We start from the raw sequence: 20,621 nt of genomic DNA, 5'->3' as shown, positions 1-20,621 counted from the left end.
ATGAAGGAATTCACTCTGTGATTCAGAAAGTTTCTTCCCTTCAGCCATCCTATTTCTAAATGGACATGAACCCATGTACACTACTTCACGTTTTTTAATTATTTCTGTTTGGCACTATTTTTAAATTAACTATTTGATATACATAATATGCTATAATTCATGTATTTATTTGTTTCTATAGTTATCATGTATTTTATGATAAGTTATTAACCTGATTCCGATTAAAGGCCTTTCCCCCTCGCTTCCTACTTCCGACTGCTGCCCTTGAACTACAACTCCCATGATGCCATATGTCCGGAGTCTGCGCAGTTGCTCTATGGGGCTTGCTCCGGCCTCCTGGGGTGCGTGGTACCTGGGTGCCGGGCAAAGCCGGGGAGTTCGTTTTTCTGTCACCGGCAGCTGGAGCAGATGTCTTGGGTGTGCCAGGAGGTAAGGTGGCTTATAGTCTCTCCGCCGGCAATTGTGCGGCAGTTGGGCCCCAGGGTCCAAACAGGACAGCGTCAATGTCACCGGTGTCGAAGGGTGGCTGATGGCAGGTGGGTAGTGAGGGAAGAGAGAGGAGAGGAGGAAGAGTGGGTGGGGAGGGGGAAAGGGAGAGCAATGGTAGGGAGAGGTAGAGGAGCAGTGGAATGGGGAGGATACGGACCGGAGAGAGAGGTGAGGGGGACATGGGGGGAGGGGAATTCAAGTTTATTGACATTCAACCCACCAAATGAAACACTGTTCCTACGGATCAAAGTGCACAACACAGTACAGGTAATTTGCACACACCACAAAATAATGTTACCTGAAGTATAGTAACGAATGATAAAATATATTCCAGTTAAATTATGATGATGCTTTTCACTGTATACTTCCATCTACATGTGATAAATAAAGCTAATATTTTAATGTTCAGTTTGGTGAAGGAAGTGATGGAATGTGGTTTATGTTATTGATTTACAGTGAGTCATTGCATCTGGGGCTAAATGAGGAGCAATATTAGTGGTGAGATAAAGCACTGACCCTCCGACGTGCCTCTGCCTCAACAAAATGCCAGGTAACGAGTATTTCTGGAGTTATCTTAACTGCTACTTTGGTAGAATGTTCCGCTTCCCTCGGGTGTGTGCGCAAGAAGACATGGAGAGCCGGGATGAAAAGCTTCCAGAATTTATTGGTAGTTCCCAGATCCCTAAGACAGGATGGGATAGACTCCGGGAACTATTACACCGAGAGTAAGTATGAACCCAATCAATTTTTTAATGCAGTAAACCTGGGAAAGTGTAGTCATTTTAACATGCGTTCATAGAAAGTTGACTGAAGGAAAAGCTGAAAATTGGGGTGGGGGGAGGGAACACAAGAAATTCTGCAAATGCTGGAAATCCAGAGCAACACACAAAATGCTGGAGGAACTCAGTGGGTCAAAATAGAAATGATTAAACAGTCAGTGTTCAGGACCTAATGAAGGGTCTTGGCTCTAAATGTGGACTGTTTATTCATTTGCACTGATGGTGCTTGACCTGCTGAGTACCATTTTGTGTGGGGGGGTGTAGAGAGGTGTTTTTGAAATCTCTTTGACAGTCTCAGTCTTTCTGGCTATGAAACACAGTAACAGAAAGTGACCACTTAGTTCCACAATCTATCCTTCCATTCAGTGGTTAATCTACTAAAATTCTCATGCTTTGTTTGTCCATTTGTGACTTCCAATTAGCCCAAACAGTGCATTACAGCGGCACTTTTTTTTTACTACATCGACTTAAAATGCACTAACTTACAGAATGGATGCAACGCTCAGGGTTATATATCCGTATAAAATCGCTCACCTGTCAATTAACAGGCCCCGCTTTCCACAACCCGAGCTGATTCCAGCTTTAATGGAATCTGCGATGCGACACCACGACGCATGCGCTCGGCAGCTCACGATGCTCACAGCAGCAACGCCAACCGCAGCAAAAGGGCAGGGCTATCACATCTATTTAGGAGAGCACCAACCACATCATCAAGAAAAATCAGCGTCCTGGAGGCTTTGGTGTTACTGCTTTGTAACTCCTATCCAGTATTAGGGTAAAAAAAATATATGGACAGCCTAATTAAGGCGTGTGGAAAGAGAAGGGGGACATTATGGTCAAGAGATGATGCCAAGCATTGTCGGGAAGCAGCAAAGAGAGGGCAAGAACAAGAATCGGATGAGGCTAGAGCTTCAGGATCAAAGAATCAGGACAAAAAAGATGAGAGAAGAAGAGACAGAGGAGGAGAGGCATGCACGTTTCCAAAATGACAACAACAGGCACAGAAGGAGGAGAGAACAAGAATCGGGCCAGGCCAGGGCCGCGTGACCCCAGGATCAGAGAGAAAGAACATGCTTGAAGAGACGAAGGGTGAAAGGGTTGCGCATCTCCAGAATGACAAAAACAGGCAGAGAAGGAGGAGAGAGGAAGAGACAGGAGAAAAGGAAAGATCAACTCGAGAATAAGCAGCAAAGAGTAATTATCGTGAGAGTTGCTGAAGACGACAATGATTTGCTATGACTATACATAAGGCACAAGGCCAAACCATGGAGAATGTGTTGATTTATCTGGAGAAACCAGTATTCCAGCATGGTCAGCTGTATGTGGCTTTAAGCGAGGGGAGAAATAAATGAAACTGTTAGCATATTCTTGAAGGGTGGCAGATCAACCAGAAATGTTGTCATCAAAAGTGTCCTTCGTTAAACGAGGAGGAGCTATATTTGTCTTGCTATGCATCTTTATTCTTTAATAAACTGAGTTTTTCTTCTTTAATTTCCAAAGCACATCACATCAGACTGCACTACCTTTCTCTCAAAGGGTGCCCCAATGGGTCACCCGGTTGTCTAGCATACACTATAAATGAAATAAAAACTTAAAATATGTAATACATACTGCAGCATCTCAACCTGCTGAATCTTCCAGCAGTTTATTTTTGCTCCAAGAACTTGAAACACTTGACACATCAGACAGCATCTGTTGAAAGAGATTTGACCTAACTCTGTATGGTATATCTGCCTGTATCTTGTATCCTTAAGTATATTTAGTTAACAAAACCATCAGTTTTGGACAAAATTTAAAGTAGCAAGTTTTATTCCTCAGCAATATCAGCCCTTAGCTTATTTACATTGGAAACTTCCTCCAGGCAGTTAATCTGATGAACCATTCTAGTTAGCCCCCCACCCTCTTTGTCCATTACTCTGCACTGTAAACACTTTAAACTTCTTTTTATAATGTTCTTTGCACTGTAGATACATGATGGTATTTATATATTTATGCACATCATATTCCATATCTGTACTTTTTTAATGTAATTATTGAATATATTTTTTCGTTGCATGTTGTACTGACACACCACTGCAAATTCCCAATGCATGTAAATTTGCACTCAGTGGCTGCTTTATTAGGTAAACCTGTACACCTGCTCATTAATGCAATTATCTAATCAGCCAATCATTTGGCAGCAACTCAATGCATTAAAGCATGCAGACATGGTCAAGAGGTTCAGTTGTTGTTCAGACCAAACATCAGAATGGGGAAGAAATGTATTCTAAACGACTTTGACTGTGGAATGAATGTTGATGCCAGATGGGGTGGTTTGAGTATCTTTTGAGAAACTGCTGATCTCCTGGGGTTTTCATGCAAAACAATCTCTAGAGTTTATGGAAAATGGTTTGAAAAAGAAACAAAACATCCGATGAGTGGCAGTTCTGTGGCTAAAACACCTTGTTAATGAGAGAGGTCAGAGGAGAATGGCCAGACTGGTTTAAGCTGACAGGAAGGTGACAGTAACACAATCACCATACGATAGTGGTGTGCAGAACAGCATCTGTGAACACACCACTACACATTGAACTTTGAAGTGGATGGGCTGCAGTAGCAGAAGACCATGAACATGCACTCAGTGGCCACTTAATTATGTACAGGAGATTACTAATATATACTAAATGTATGTAAATATACATGACAAATAAAATTGAGCCTTGAGCCCAAGTTCATAATTGTATCTTTTTTTGAAATGGAAGTGTGGTTAACTGAGCAACAATTGAACCTTTATTGTCATTTGTGGTGTACTGGACAGTGAGGAAACTATCAAAGCTTGCAGTGAGATCTGGATCAGCTGGAAAATTGAATTTAATGCAGACAAGTGTGAGGTGTTGCACTTCGGTGGGACCAACCAGGGTAGATCATGTAAGGACACTGAGGAGTGTGGTAGAACAAAGGGATTTGAGAATACAGATCCATAATTCATTGAAAGTTGTGTCACAGGTAGATCAGTTCATAAATAAAGCCTTTATAAATCAGGGTACTGAGCACAGGAGATGGGATGTTATGTTGAAGTTATATAAGACATTGGTGAGGCCAAGTTTGGAGTATTATGTGCAGTTTTGGTCACCTAGAATAAAGATATAAGTAAGATTGAAAGAGTATAGAGAAAATATACAAGGATTTTGCTGGGACTGGGGGACCTGAGTTATAAGGAAAGATTGAATAGGTTTGAATTTTATTCTCTAGAACATAGAAGATTGAGGGGCAATTTGACAGACGTACAAAATTACGAGAGGCATGGATAGGGTAAATGTAAGCAGGCTTTTCTTACTGAGTTTAGGTGAGACTACAACTAGAGGTCATAGGTTAAGGGTGAAAGGTGAGTTTAAGGGGAAAGTGAGGGTTAATGTCTACTCAGAGTGGAAAGAGTACAGAACTAGCTGTCAGCACAAGTGGTAGATGTAATTGCAATTTCTGTGTTCAAGAGACATTTAGAGAGGTACATGGATGGGAGGTATGGTGCGGATGAAGGTTGATGGGTCTAGGCAATTTGAATGGTTCGGCACGGGCTGGATGGGCTGAAGTGTCTATGATTGTATGATTGAATACACGTTCTCTGCACGTAGCGAGATGAAGAATTACCCGGAGGAAGTCATCCATATCTGGAAGAGTGCTATTGTCGCTGGATTTGTTGGGATGGTGTACGGTGGTATTCCTGCAGCTCGGCATGCTAAAATCCGTTACATCGAACAGAGCCAGGCTGAGGTGTACAAAAATCGCTTGGAAGCTTTGGTGAGTGACAGAATTACATGACACAGAAACTGGAAACAGGCCCAGAGTGGTTCTGACTGTAAAGCACCTAGTTTTATTTCTTTTTCCTCCCACATTCCAAAGGCATGCAGGTTAGGGTTAGTAAGTTGTGGGCATGCTATTTTGGCACCGGAAGCATCCAACACTTTCAGGCTGCCCCAGCATACCCCCGCAGATTTGATGCAAATGGTGGCATTTCACTGTATCTTTTGATGTACATGTGATACATAAAGCTAATCTTTATTTGTGCTAATCTGACGGGAAGCTCTTATCACCAGCCCAGATCTAGTTACACAATAGGGACAATTAATAGTTGCTATTAACTTTGGGGTGTAAGTTCAAAGTAAATTTATTATCAAAGTACGTATTTGTTACAACATGCCATCTTGATATGGAATTTTCAGGGAAAAAGAAATACAATAAAGCTTTACATAAACAGACAAAAACTGACACAAATAACCAATGTGCAAAAGACACAAAAAATAAATGTTAAAGCTGAGAACATGGGAAAACCCTGCTGGCAACCTGTGGGGATCTCAGCCTCGATTACCAGTGTTATACAGATGAGTTGCAGGAAGCCTTGGGGGATGTTAGTGCAGATGGAGAGAAATAAAGAGTCAACATTTCAGGCCAAGACCCTTCATCAGGACTTACTGATGTGTCAGTTGCTTCCACTGTGTTTCCTTCAATTTTTCAAGTGTTGGGTGCCACACGGATTGCTTTCATTGTGTTAGGTACATAGAATAGTGAGCCATATCAAACTTGTCCCATCTGCTTGTACGTGGTCCATACCCTCCATTCCCTGCCTTTTCATGTGCCTGCCTAAATGCGTCATAAATGGTGATGGTTGTCCATCCTCTCTGATGATGATAGAAAACCTGTACGGGAGAGTATCTAAAATGGATAAGCTGTTGCACTGGGACAGTTCCGGTCTCTCAACCTCAGAAGTCCGGGTCCAGTGGTATGCACAAGTGTCACAAACTGGGGTCTCCCCTGGATGCAGTGGATGACCATGAGGTCCTCTGTGCCTTGTCATGCCCTTCACTCTCCACGGAGCGTTGGGGAACCACCACCCTGGCTGTTGGACCTCACTGTAGATCTCATCCGCCCAACCTGTTGCAGCTGCTTCACATGCTAGAACATTTATGTCCCTGTCTCTCTGGGGTATGAGGCTGCCGGCTACCCTCACCTGGTTTAGCTCACCTTTCGAAGAGGTGTACCCAGGTGTGGCTGCTGTCACATGCAAACAGTTACTGGAAGCCATAGGTAAATGCTTGGTGGGGACCAAAAGTAAGTGAGCTGCCCCAGAATGGATACGATTAGCCCCTTCACTAGAGGTGCTACCCCTCCCTGGATATCCCATACACCATTTTAAATACTAGCATTGTATCTGCCTCTTAGGAATTTCCCTGGTTTTGGGCACCTATCAGTCTCTCTTTAATTAAAAAAAACACAGCCTGCCATACAAATGTTTAAACTGTTGCACTCTTACCTTAACCTAAGCTATCCAACAATTAATATTCCCTCTCTGAAAAGGAAAATAAACCCTCTTAAGGCTCTCAATTTATGTCTTTTATTAGGTCAGTCTCCAAAACTGCAGTGACAATGCTGCAATATGTTGCAAATTGAAACCAATTAACTGCATTTGTTTTCTGTGTAGTACTACTATGTAGCTTGTGTGAGTGAGCAACAATTTCCCTGCATCAATGTTGCTTCTTCTCATCTGTTAGAGGTCAGCACAAGATGCTGCTGTCCGAGGTTTCATCCGTTATGGATGGCGGTGGAGCTGGAGGGTGACTGCATTTGTCACGATTTTCAAGTAAGTGTAATGTTTGGTCCATTACAGCATGTAAACTAATTGTGTTTAAAGTGTGAGCCAAATGCCCAGGAGCAACTCCTGGAACCACTTTAATATGTTTGGAAGGAAGCAGAATTTGGTTGTCACAAACTGGAAAGTTGGTGTGTTCTCAAGTGATAACTCGTATGTTTTTCAAGGTGTGTTAAACTTGATAATGTGAGTGTTCCCAAAAGCATAACACGGGAAAGTTAACTGCCTCTATCAGATTATGTTCCAGCATAAACCATTTTCCCTTACAGCTAGATTTTAATGTTTCTTTGAGCTACAATTTAGAAATGTCTGAATACCAGAAAGCATGTATTTAAGGTGAGGATAATTTCAAAAGAGATGTGGGGGGGGGGGGGGAGAGATGTTTTTTTTAAAACAGAGTGGTGGGTGCCTGGGATGTGCTGCCTGGCCAGATGGTAAAGACAGAAACTTTTGGAACTGTTAAGAGGCAGATAGACACATCAATGTGAGGGAAATGGAAGGATATGGACATTGTGTAGGCAGAAGGCATTAGTTTAGTTGCCCGTTTGGTTACTAATTGGTTCAGCAAAACATTGTGGGCTGAAGGGCCTGTTCCTGTACTGTTCAATGAACTATTGTGGGCCTGTTCAATGAACTATTTTTGCATAATATGTACTGAAATTTCAGTAAACTGCTATTTCTCTGCCTTTAATTTTAAATTGTTGGTTGTAATGGCACATTTAAAAAGCTACATAGCACAGATGCTGAAAATGAGAAACGCATGGTTTAATCAGACCTGAAACATTGAGTGTCCATCTCCCTCCAGAGATGCTGCCTGACCTGCATGTTGTGCGTTGCTCCAGATTCCGATATCTGTAGTCTCTAGTCTCTCCATGGATAGATTGAGCAGGCTGGTTGGCTTCCAAATAAACATAGGTACTAAGAAAACTGCATTAATAGTGTGAGTAAAACTGAATGGAGGTAATTACACACATCATCACTAGTAACAGAGAGGAATTCTGATTGGAATGACAGTTTGATTTGGATGAGATTTCTCTCCTGTGCCAATGGTGAAATAACATGAGGAAAATATTCTCTTTAATTTGATTTGTTATTTTAGATGCAAGATTACCCAAACATTAACATCTTTTGGATCCAAAGAGCTGACTTTGGATTCTGTTTTCAGATTTGAAGGAGCTTTCGTGAACATTTTGTCTATAGTATCACAGAGTGAGTTAACATTAGACTTTAAACAAGATAGATAATGTAAAATAAAGGATGCTGTATAAAAGAAATGATGCAAACTGTAAGCTACTCAGTGGTCACTGCTTGTAAATGCAAATATCTAATCAGCCAGTCATGCAGCAGCAGCTCGATTCATGAAAGCATGCCGACATGGTCAAGAGGTTCAGACCAAACATCAGAATGGGGAAGAAATGTGATCCAAGTGACAGACCATTGAATGATGGCAGACAGTGGTTTGAGTATCTGAGAAACTGCCGATGATCTGGGATTTTCATGCACAACAGTGTCTAGAGTTTACAGAGAATGGAGCAAAAAACAAAAAAACACACTTCTAGTAAGTGGCAGTTCTGTGGGTGAAAACACCTTGTTAATGAGAGAGGTCAGAAGAGAAATGGCAGGCTGGATCAAGCTGACAGGAAAGTGACAATAACTCAAATAACCACACGTTACAATAATGGCAAGCAGAAGAACATTCCTGAAGTGTTTGGGCTACACCAACAGAAGAGCACAAACATACACTCAGTGGCCACTTTATTAGGTACAGAGAGTCCACACTACCCAATTACACCCATGTGACTAACCCATAGGTCCTTGGAATGTGCGAGGAAACCAGAGCACCTGGAGGAAACCCACGTGGTCACAGGGAAAATGTACAAACTCCTTACAGACAGCAGTGGGAATTCAACCTTGATTGCCAGTGCGGTAATAGTGTTGCGCTGACGGCTACACTACCATGCCGCCCCAATTATATGTATGGGTGCAGGTTTACTTTCCCTTTTCAGGCCATGTAGATGTGATTACATTGTTTTTCCTTGTTTATTCTTACTTCATTATTTTTCCCCCAAACAGTACAGTTAGCACGGGTCTATCGGTGTATCACGATCAGAATCTCCTGAGGTACTATTGCACAGCTGGAGGTGAGAGCCTGCTTAAACTTGCACTTTTCGAATCATGAACCTCCCCCTGCATTTTTTATTTATTAATTGTAACATTTTATTTATTTTCAAGCGCATTGATGAAATGAAATGTCTTTGTGGTCCTTGCATAGTACAATTTGTCATGCACCAATACAGCAAAAATGAGTTTGCAACTCTCATACTCAATGCTATAACACAACAAATAAAATAAATAAACAACAGATAAAATCCAGTAACCAGCCAGTACAAGCAATGTCCAGCAGTACAAAAGCGCAACTCAGATGCATGACAGCCATAAAACTAGTGTTAAAGGTAGCAATATAACAAATTTATGGATGATGCTTGATCGATTGGTTCAGAACAATTATAGCTCTGGGGAAAAAGCTACTTTTCAGTCTGGAAGTGCAGGCATAGAAAATCTTATAATGTCTGCCAGGTGGAAGAAGTTCAAACAGATGATTGCATAGGTGTGTATTGTCCTTACAGATACTTGTAGCTTTCCTTAGGCAGTGTGAGTTGTAGGTGTCCTCCAGGGCTGGGAGCTGTGTCCCGATGATTTTCTGTGTGCTAGAGACGACCTGCTGAAGTGCTTTTCTATCAGCTGCTGTACAACTGAGATACCACACAGAGATGCAGTATGTTTAGTTGCTCTCTATGGTGCAGCGGTAAAAGGTCACCAGCATCTGTTCAGGTAGACCAGCTTTCTTCAGTGTCCTGAGGAAAAACAAGCGTTGTTGTGCTTTCTTAACTATTGTTGTGGTGTTAGTGGACCATGTAAGGTCTTCTGAGATGTGTATTCCCAGAAACCTGAAACTGGACACTCTCTCCACTATGTCTCCGTTAATGTAGACTGGAGCGTACTCGTCATCCCGTGACTTTTCAAAGTTGATAATTTGGTTCAAATGCTCTATACCTAGTTTTATACTCTACCTAGTCTTCACCCACCACCCCACCCTCAGATGCTGAGCTAATTTACATTTAAATGAGTTATCTATTGCAACCGATCTGAGGGGGGAGAAAACATTTCTTCTAGGAATCAGAAGTTAACAGCGTTATGTGTGTGTGGCTCCCAAACTGTCAAGCTTAGCAACAGTTCTTAAAATCTTAAGATGGCAAACTGGAAAGGTCCAGTAATAGGTGAGGGGAGGGACTGGTAAATCCACGTTAAAATGTACAGAGGAGGCGATCACGAAGAATTTCACAGATTCCATGCTGGGAAAACAAAGTAACAGTCACTGAAGATCTTATCTGTTGAGTCATCCCAAAATCCACGTAGAAATATCACAAGATGACAGTCATGGAATATACCCTAGCACAAGCGGATACCCAAAACCAGATAAGGGTTAACAAAAGTGGTTGCCACAGGATACTCCCAACAAAATCCACGTATGGATCATACGAAGCGACAGTCACACATCCAATGTGCACTGTGTGCCATTAATCAACCCAGTCCTTTGAGCATGGGAAAGTATCAGACTTTACCTATTGTCACAGCAAGCTCCTGCCAGCAGCTTGCAGTCCAAAACATTCTCCCTCTTCCCCTCTGAAAGTGCCAGCAGTCTGTCGCAGCTTGTTATACTGATCTCAAAGTCCCACCTCATCCAGGCATTTTAAAGTGACACCCACAGTAAACAAAACTATGGTCACATAACAGTTCCATCTTACTTTTCTCCCCCTTTGCCTGTGATCTTCCCTAGAATTTGAATCTTTTTCAGATTCTTTATCATGCCTCTTTTGGTTGAATGGTTTTCATCAGTCCCAACTCGCCTAATGACCATTTTTCATGAGGTCACTGTGAGAGTGCTGATTGACTGTTTGATCAGGGAAGAGCCATGGCATAATCCGGACCACAGGTGTTGCTTAATCGTTTCAAAAGTGACCAAGAAATGGAAATCTAGACTGATTTATTTTTTAATCCTCTGAATGGTGGAGCTAACTTTGACATGGTCTTACCATCACCACCAGCATTGCTGAATGAACTAGAGGCTTCAATAGGCGGTTCAGCTGAACACTGTCACTAGAATGTTGTAAGTGGGCAGTATGGCTTCTTCAAAGCAATTTGCAATTCAACGTGCTTGTGGGTCCTCTTTTCTGCTAGATCTGTTCCTTTATAACAGGGGTTCCCAACCTGGGGTCAATGGACTCCTTGGTTAATGGTCGATCTCTGTGGCATAAAAATGGTCTGGAGTCCTTGCTTCAGAACAGAGATGAGGAATTTTTTTTTAGTGAGAGTCTGGTGAATCTGTTGAGTTAATTGCCATCATTAGGTAATTTTAAAGCAGAAGTTGATAGGTGCTTGATTAGTCAGGAAATCAAAGGTTACGGGAGAAGGAAAGAGAATGGGGTTCAGAGGGGTAATAAATCAGCCATGAAGGAAGTAGACACGATGGGCCAAATGGCCTAATTCTGCTCCTATGTCCTATGGTGTCTCCATAATCCTCAATTTTCCCCTGTGGTTCAGAAATCTGTCCCCGACTTGAATGTACAGTATTGAATGATTCATCATCTACAGTCCCTTGTGCTAGACATATTTGTTAATCCAAGCCTGAAAGCATGTGCCACCAGACTCAAAGACAGCTATCCTGTTGTAATAAGATTATTGAATAGTTCCCTAATACGGTAAGTTGTACTCATGTCATCACAATCTACCTCATTATGATCTTTCGCCTTACCTACCTGCACTGTGTATTCTCTATAAACTATTATACTTTATTCTGCATCTTCATCAACTTCATGAAGTTGTGGGAATAACATCACTCAACTTCACTTGTCTCATCACTGAACTGTGTCCCTAACCTATGGACTCACTTTCAAGGACACTTCATCTCATGTCATTAATATTATTGCTTATTTACTTTTATTATTTTTTCTTTTTGTATTTGCATAATTTATTGTCTTTTGCACATTGTTTGACAGCCTTGTGTGCAGTCTTTCATTGATTCTATCATGTTTCTTTATATTTACTGTGTATGCCCTCAACAAAATGAATCTCAGGGTTGTATTTGTTGACATAAATGAACTTCAATAATAAATTTACTTTGAACTTTTGATCTGTCGTCACTTTATTTTTATTTATTTAGTGATACAGTGCAGAGTAGGCCCTTTCAACCCCTCAAGCAGAGGCACCCCAGCAACCCTGATTTTAGCCCTAACCTAATCACAGGACAGTTTACAATGACCAATTAACCTACCCAGTATGTCTTTTGTCTGTGGTACAAAACTGAAAACCCACCCATTCCACAAGGAGGACATAGAGACTTCTTACAGAAGATGCCAAAATTAAACTCCAAACTCTTTAGGCCCGAATTGTAATAGTGTCACACTAATTGCTGCGCTACCATGATGCCCCAATTTTCCTTGTTCTACCTCAGTGTACTGTATAATGATTTGATCTGTATGAACGGTGTGCAAGATAAACTTTTCACTGTTTCTTGTACATATGACAATAATAACCAATATCAATTGACTCCAAGAAGAAATTCCTGTCCATCTATATTAAATGGGTGACTTCTTATTCTGAAACTTTTTACCCACCTCCTAATTCTAGATTTCCTATCATCCTTTCAACTCCCTCAGAATCTCATGTTTCAATAAGGTCATCTATCATTTTTCCCAGCGGTAAGGAGTGTAGCCTCAGCCTTCCTTTGTAAAATGGTCTTTCATCCCAGGAATCAACATGGTGAACCTTCTCCAAATGTTCTGCAATGCAAGGATATCCCTTTGTGTAATGTCATGGCTGGTGTTGAAACCTGACCTCTTATACAACAAGAGAAGCTTGCAGCAAGCTCCACAAACTGTACAAAACCAGTATTTGTGTACATTGAATACAGGGCTCAAAGAGTGAAGCTTTTGTTTCCTTTGTCATTTACAAGTAGCACCAGTTACTGAGAGCTAATGTGAAGCATGTACCTCTGGTTTTAGCAATCACAGGAGGACTATTCCGGATGAATCTCGGACTGGGTGGATTTTTAGCTGGTTCAGCCATTGGCGCAGTCATGGGGTGAGTCAGAAAATGTATTTAATTTAGTGATACAGCACGGTAATGGGCCCTTATGACCTAACGAGCTCATGCTGCCCAGTTACACCCATGTGACCAATTAACCTACTTACCCTGTGTCTTTGGACTGTGGGAGGAAACCCATACAGTCATGGGGAGAACATACAAGCTCCTTACAGACAGTGGCGGAATTAATGCTGTCTCTGGTGCTGTAATAGTGTTACAGTAACCGCTACGCTACCATGCTGCCCCCTGATTTATTGGGGGGTAAAAGTCGCTCTAGGAGCCAGTCATCATTAGGGGATCAGAGGTGGAGAGGGTCAGTAACTTTAAATTCCTTGGCATTAACGTCTCAGAGGATCTCTCTTGCGGCCATCACAAAAAAGGCCCAGCAGCTGTACTTAAAGTTTGTGTAGCTGTCCCCAAAAACTTTAACAAACTTCTGTATCTGTATCAAACTTAGAGAATATCCTAACTGGTTGCACCACCCCGCCGAAAGATCTTAGCCCGAAATGTTGACTGTACTTTTTTCCACAGATGCTGCCTGCCCTGCTGAGTCCCTCCAGCATTTTGTGTATGTTGCTTGGATTTCCAAAATATGCAATTTCTTTAGTTTGTGGTTGCATCATCATCTGGTATAGAAGCACCAACCCCCAGCTTACATGAGGAGCTGAATACAACCTAGTCCATCACAGGAAAAGCCCTCCCTACTATTGAGAACATTTACATGGAGTGCTGCCACAAAAAAATCAGCATCCATCATCAAAAACCTCCAGCATTCTGGCCATGTTATCTTCTTGCTACTAGCATTGGACAGGAATTGCAGAAGCCCTGGGTCCCTCTATTCTCTCAAGAAAGAACACAATTAGAACAAAAAGAAGTATATTTGAGTGCAAGATGGTCACAGTGTTGCTAAACTGTAGTGATTAGGTTGGTTCAAGAACTGAATGGTTGAAGTGAAACTGTTTTTAGAAACATAGAAAGCCTACAGCACAAAGTTGTGCCAAACATGTTCTTAACTGAGAAATTACCTAGGGTTGCCCATAGCCCTCTATTTTTCTGAGCTCCATGTGCCTATCCAGGAGTCTCTTAAAAGACCCTATCGTATCCACCTCCACCACTGTCGTTGGCAGCCTAGTCCATACACTCACCACTCTGTGTTTTTAAAGAAAAAATAAACAAACAAATAAAAAATTACCCTTGATATCTCCTCTGTACCTACTTCCAAGCACCTTAAACCTGTGCCCTCTCGTGTTAGCCATTTCAGCCCTGGGGGAGAAAGCCTCTGACTATCCACGTGATCAATGCCTCTCATCGTCTTATACACCTCCATCAGGTCACCTCTCATCCTCTGTTGCTCCAAGGGAAAAAGGCATAGTTCACTCAACCTATTCTCATAAGGCATGCTCCCCAATCCAGGCAACATCCTTGTAAATCTCCTCTGCACCCTTTCTATGGTTTCCACATCCTTCCTGTAGTGAGGTGACCAGAACTGAGCACAGTACCTCAAGTGGGGTCTGACCAGTGTCCTATATAGCTGCAACATTACTTCTCAAACAGTCCCACTGTTGATGAAGGCCAATGCACCATATGCCTTCTTAACCACACAGTCAACCTACACAGTAGCTTTGAGTGTCCTATGGACAGACCCCAAGATCCCTCTGATCCTCCACACTGCCAGGAGTCTTTAATATTACATTCTGCCATATTTGACCTACCAAAATGAACCACCTCAGACTTATCTGGGTTGAACTCCATCTGCCACTTCTCAGCCCAGTTTTGCATTCTATCAAGGTCCCGCTGTAATCTCTGACAGCCCTCCACACTATCCACAACAACTCCAACCTTTGTGTCATCAACAAATTTACTAACCCATCCCTTCACTTCCTCATCCACATCATTTTTAAAAAGAGTAGGGGTCCCAGAACAGATCCCCGAGGCACACCACTAGTGACCGATCTCCATACAGAATATAACCCATCTATAACCACTCTTTGCTTTCTGTCTGGTCCCGGTGACTTAACCAACTTGATGATTTCCAAAAACTCCAGCACATCCTCTTTCTTAATATCTACATGCTCAAGCTTTTCAGTCTGCTGTAAGTCATCCCTACAATCACCAACATCCTCTTTTGTAATGAATACTGAAGCAAAGTACTCAGTAAGTATATCTGCTATCTCCTCCAGTTCCATACACACTTTTCCACTGTCACACTTGATAGGTCTTATTCTTTCACGTCTTATCCTCTTGCTCTTCTCATACTTGTAGAATGCCTTGGGGTTTTCCTTAATCCTGTCTGCCATGGCCTTCTCATGGCCCCTTTTGGCTCTCCTAATTTCTTAAGCTCCTTCCTGCTAGCCCTATAATCGTCTAAATCTCTATCATTATCTAGTTTTTTTTAACCTTCCGTAAGCTCTTCTTCTTGACTAGTTTTACAAAAGCCTTTGTACACCATAGTTCCTGTACCCTACCATCCTTTCCCTGTCTCATTGGAATGTACCTATGCAGAACTCCACACAAATATCCCCTGAACATTTGGTGGTATGGGACTTCAGACTTCTGTACCTCCTGCTTGATTGGAGCACGAGATGATGGTATGGCCCAGATGATGGCAATCTTTGGACGTTGCCTTCAAGAGGCAGCGCCTCCAGTCAATACTACCTATGGTAGGGAGGAAGTATTTTAAAGGTAGTTTGTACTTCATGTAAAGCAGGGGTTCCCAACCTCGGGCCCACAGATCCCTTGCTTAATGGTATTGGTCCATGGTATTAAAAAAGGTTGGGAACCACTGTTGTAAAGGAAGTTCTATTACTGAGAGTCAACATGTTGAAGTAGTGAAATCCATTGGATAGGCTGCTGGCTGGAGAAGGTGGTGCCAGGAGAGGGTTCATGTTTTTTGGTTGTTACGTACCCCGTAACTGGGTCACTTACCAGCAAAGATAGAGAGGTCTGTTAAAGTCTGATGGTACTATTTTAACAGTATTTATTGGTAAAAATACACAAAAGTAATATCAATGCAAACATACAGATACTATACATCGTCAATACTAGATCTAAAATTGCAGGTATAATAATAATCAATAAGAAATAGCTCTATCGTTGTCTAGGGGATAATGTATTGTCCGATGGAAATATAAAAGTCACTCAAGTTCATTCAGGCTGCAGCTTTTGGTTGGAGAGAGAGAGATGGATTTTTAGAACTTGCTAGTTTTTCCTTTTTTTGATGTTGATCCTTCGAAATGTCGTTGGTGGTGGTTTCTCCTTTTAGCTAAAGCCGTTCTTCCGTGGTAAGGCCCACCAATTCCGAGGCAAATGGAAAAGGACGCACGCGGGCCCCCCACCAGCTGTCGCTATTAAACGCCGTCACGGGATTTCTAGCGTTTCTCCTGGTGCGTCTAAAGGGGTTGTTCCCCAGACCCTCTTTTATCCTTACTCACGGGGTCTCAGATGTCAATCAGGTTGGGATGATGCAATCCCTCAACCAGCCCCCTCTGATCATTCCCTGAGGGCTTCAGTGAATAGTACAGTACTCAATACACAATTCCGTCTCCAAGAGACAATGGCCGTTATCCGTGGCTTTGTATCGCGGAGGCCAGGACACATTCCAAACGTCTCTCTCTCATTTCCTGGGTCTCCTGACCTGAATTAATAGCGATCTTGCGATTCTCAAAAAGGAGGGGGCTACTTTGTACCCTTCAGCCCCTCAGAGTTGGGGCACAGGCATAACACAGTGTAAAGACAAAACTGAAATATATAAAGTTGCCCTCAGATTTCTAGTGCTTCATGAGCAAGTGAGTAATATTGTCCAGGCTGGAAGTGGTAGCAATACACTTCCATGAAAAACATCCGTCTTTTTGGCTACAAATCTTGTTCCCTCCTTTTCATTGTGTGCTGACTGTCACTGTAGTGGTTTTCCCTGAGTGAAGGTGGTTGAAGACTGGTGAAGGTAGTGAGTTTTAATTGTTTTTAAAATATTTGCAATTGGTGTTTGTTTTTTTTTCTGTAAGTACTTGAAGACAGAGTCACCCAATGCCTGAGAAAAGTCAGTGAGCTTTCCAGTCCAGTTTCAGGTAGATTGTGTACTGACAGCTATATATGCCATTTTCTTCCAGGATACCAGCTGGGGCCTTGATCCTGGGAATTCAGAAAGTTAATGGAGAGACCCTGCAGGAAAGGAAACGTAGACAACGTCAAGAAAATTATAAACTTAAGTTGGAAGAATGGTAAGAAGTTATAATTTTGTGACCTCTGAAATTAGAATAAGACATGGGAAAATCTTTGAAACAAGCTTTGAAATGTATTTTAAAATGTAGCTTATTAACATAATGCTTTACAGTGCAGGCTGTAAAATCAGTATTTAATTCCCGCCACAGTCTTCTCCTGGTGACCCCATGAATTTCCTCTGGGTGCTCCAGTTTCCTCCCATATTTCAAAGATGTTTGGGTCAGAATTATTAAGTTGTGGGCATACTCTGTTGGTGCTGGAAGCCTGGTGACACTTACGAGCTGCCCAGCACGATATTCACTGATTTGATTCACTGCAAAATGTTTTGATAGACAGGTGACAAATAAATCTGATAAAGCTATAGATAACATGCTTGATACATCCAAGCAATAGATCTGAAACTAGTATATTTAGTATTGCTAGTTTTATTGGTTCACCATTTCTCACCAATACGTAGATTTATAGAGAGATACGGCACAGAAACAGGTCCACACTGCCTGTCAAGCACCTATTCGTATACAAATCTTATGCTAGTTAGTCTTCTCCACACTTACTTATGCCCTCCAGATTCTAAATTCTCCTACACAATACAGTGGGCAATCCACAGTTTTTTTTGAGAAGTTGGAGTTTCCTGATTGGTTGCATCAGGGCCTGGTGTGGAAAAGAAAGGTCTACAAGGTGGTGGATACATCCCAGTCCTTTACAGGCAAAGCGCTCGCCACTATTCAGCCCATCAAAGACCCCTACCATCCAGGCCATGCCCTTTTCTCATACTGCCATCGTGAAGGAGGTACAGGAGTCTCAGCACCCACACCACCCCAGGTTCAGGAACAGTTATTATCCCTCAACCATCAGGTTTCTGAACCAGCATGGATCACTTCACTCACCTCAACTCTGAACTGATTCAACAACCTGCAGACTCTCATTCACAAACTCTACAACTCATGCTTCCAATATTATTTCTTGCTTATTTTTATTTGTACTATTTGTCTTTGTCTTTTGCACATTGGTTATCAGTCTTTATTTACAGTTTTTCCTAAATTCTATTGTATATCTTTATTTTCCTGTAAATGCCTGCAAGAATCTTAAGGTCGTATTTGATGACATACACATACTTTGACTTTAAAGTTTTTTTTTTACTTTGATTGGAACACTGGAGGGAAGACACACTTCTTATGGAAAACATACAAACTCCAGACTGACTACACCCAAGGACAGGATTGAACTAGGTCAATGGAATAGTGAGTCAGCAGCTCTACTTTCTGTGCCAGTTTAAATTATAATTTGTTCTGATTTGTACAAATCACACTGCGATTATCATCAGCTCATCGTTTAAGGAATTGTGTTTGTTACATAAACAATTTGCATCTTCTCCGCAGGAGAGCCAGACTTAATGTGACAGAAGATTTAGTACATGAAATTGCTGGAAAAGATTCAGTGGAAGATGATTTGGAGAAACTGGAGGAGTTACTGAAGCAGCCCAGAAATCCCAGTTCATCTGTTCAAGAGAAAAGCTGACTCATTTAAAGAGTTAAGAAGAGTGTTTGTAACAGATACCAAAATTCAAATATCTTTTTTTAAAAAGATATTGAACATACCCAAGGCACTCACAATAGTGATATTCTTGGCTTGCTGGAGGACAATGGAGATTGATAAGTGAAATTACTGTGCAAGCTATAAATCTCACAAGACTGAATATACTGGACCGGTGAAGATGTGTTACCTTCTGTTAGTATTCTCACAATACTTGTTTCACACAAGAAATCTGCACCTGGTTTAGCTAAAGATTAGTTAAAGGTGACTATCTTCCTTTACATAAGAAAACAGTGGCCATTTCTCAAGCTCATCCCTCAAACATGAGATCAAGATGGATCAGCACACTGTAACTCCTGAATACTACCTCACAATTCAGGCTGTACAATGCCTATAAAAAGTATTCACCCCCTTGGAAGGGTTCATGCTTTATTGTTTTACAACATTGAATCACAGTGGATTTAATTTGTCACAAACGAGAAAATCGGATGGCCTGCTGAGTTCCTCCAGCATTTTGTGTCGATTTAATTTGGCTTTTTTTTACACTGCTCAGTAAAAGACTCTTGTGTCAAAGTGAAAACAGATTTCTGCAAAGTGATCTAAATTACTTACAAATATAAAACGATTGATTGCATACGTATTCACCCCCTTCAAGTCAGTATTTAGATGCACCTTTGGCAGCAATTACAGCCTTGAGTCTGTGTAGATAGGTCTCTATCAGCTTTGCACATCTGGACACTGCAGTTTTTCCCCATTCTTTATAAAACTGCTCAAGTGCTGTCAGATTGCATGGAAATCATAAGTGAACAGACCTTTTCAAGTCCAGCCACAAATTCTCAATTGGTTTGAGGTCTGGACTCCGACTTTGGTGTTTTTAAGCCATTCCTGTGTAGCTTTGGTTTTATGCTAGGGATCTTGCTGGATCCCTAGCATAAAGCAAGATCCCTGGATGCAGCAAGATCCCTGTCTTGCTGGAAAACAAATCTTCTCCCAAGTCGCAGTTCTCTTGCAGACTGCATCAGATTTTCCCTCAGGTTTCCCTGTACTTTGCTGCATTCATTTTACCCTCTACCTTCACAAGCCTTCCAGGGCCTGCTGCAAGTGAAGCATTCCCAGAGAAAGATGCAGTCACCACCATGCTTCATGTTAGGGACTTTTTTTTTTGATGATATGTGGTATTAGGCTTATGCTGAATATAGCATTTAGTTGGATGGCCAAAAAGCTTAATTTTGGTGTCATCAGACCATAGAACCTTCTAGCTAACTTCAGAGTATCCCATATGCTTTCTGGCAACTCTAGCCAAGATTTCATGTGAGTTATTTTTCATCAGTGGCTTTCCCTTTTCCAGTCTCCCATCTCAGCCACTGGGACTTGTAACTCCAGAGTTGTCAGTATGTCTCTTGGTGGTCTCCCTCACTAGTTTCTTTCTTGCATGATCACTCAGTTCTTGGGGACGGCCTTCCCCAGGCAGATTTACAGCTTTTCATTTATTCATGATTACTTAACTGTACTCCAAGTGATATTCAGACACTTGGAAATTTTCTGGTATCCATCTCCTGACTTGTACTTTTCAATAACCTTTTTGCAGAGTTGCTTCGAGTGTTCTTTTGTCTTCATGGTGTAGTTTTTGCCAGGGTACTGACTCACCAGCAATTGTACCTTCCCGATACAGCTGTATTTCTACTACAATCAATGGTAACACTTAGACTGCACTCAGTGATTTCCATTCAGCCCTAATTATGTGACTTCTAAAATCAATGAATACTTTTTATAAGTACTGTATTTCATTAAATTTTCTGTTTTATTTTAAGTATGCTGGTTAAAAATCTAACATG

The 20,621-nt window shown here is 41.6% G+C and overlaps 1 protein-coding gene across 1 annotated transcript; it reads left to right on the top strand.

The window, feature by feature from the left end:
- The first annotated feature begins 224 nt into the window (after positions 1–224).
- On the top strand, positions 225–20,621 carry timmdc1 (translocase of inner mitochondrial membrane domain containing 1). Its single transcript, XM_059981047.1, has 8 exons — positions 225–429; positions 946–1,214; positions 4,880–5,045; positions 6,794–6,882; positions 8,965–9,032; positions 12,954–13,032; positions 17,142–17,252; positions 18,633–20,621. The coding sequence occupies exons 2-8, from the start codon at positions 1,033–1,035 to the stop codon at positions 18,769–18,771; spliced, it is 834 nt and encodes a 277-aa protein (XP_059837030.1). The 5' UTR covers positions 225–429; positions 946–1,032; the 3' UTR covers positions 18,772–20,621.

This window comes from Hypanus sabinus, chromosome 9 (genome assembly GCF_030144855.1).
Source record: "Hypanus sabinus isolate sHypSab1 chromosome 9, sHypSab1.hap1, whole genome shotgun sequence".
Taxonomy (NCBI): Eukaryota; Metazoa; Chordata; class Chondrichthyes; order Myliobatiformes; family Dasyatidae; genus Hypanus; species Hypanus sabinus.
Note: the sequence above shows the minus strand (reverse complement) of the source record. Positions and strands in the feature narration are given on the sequence as shown.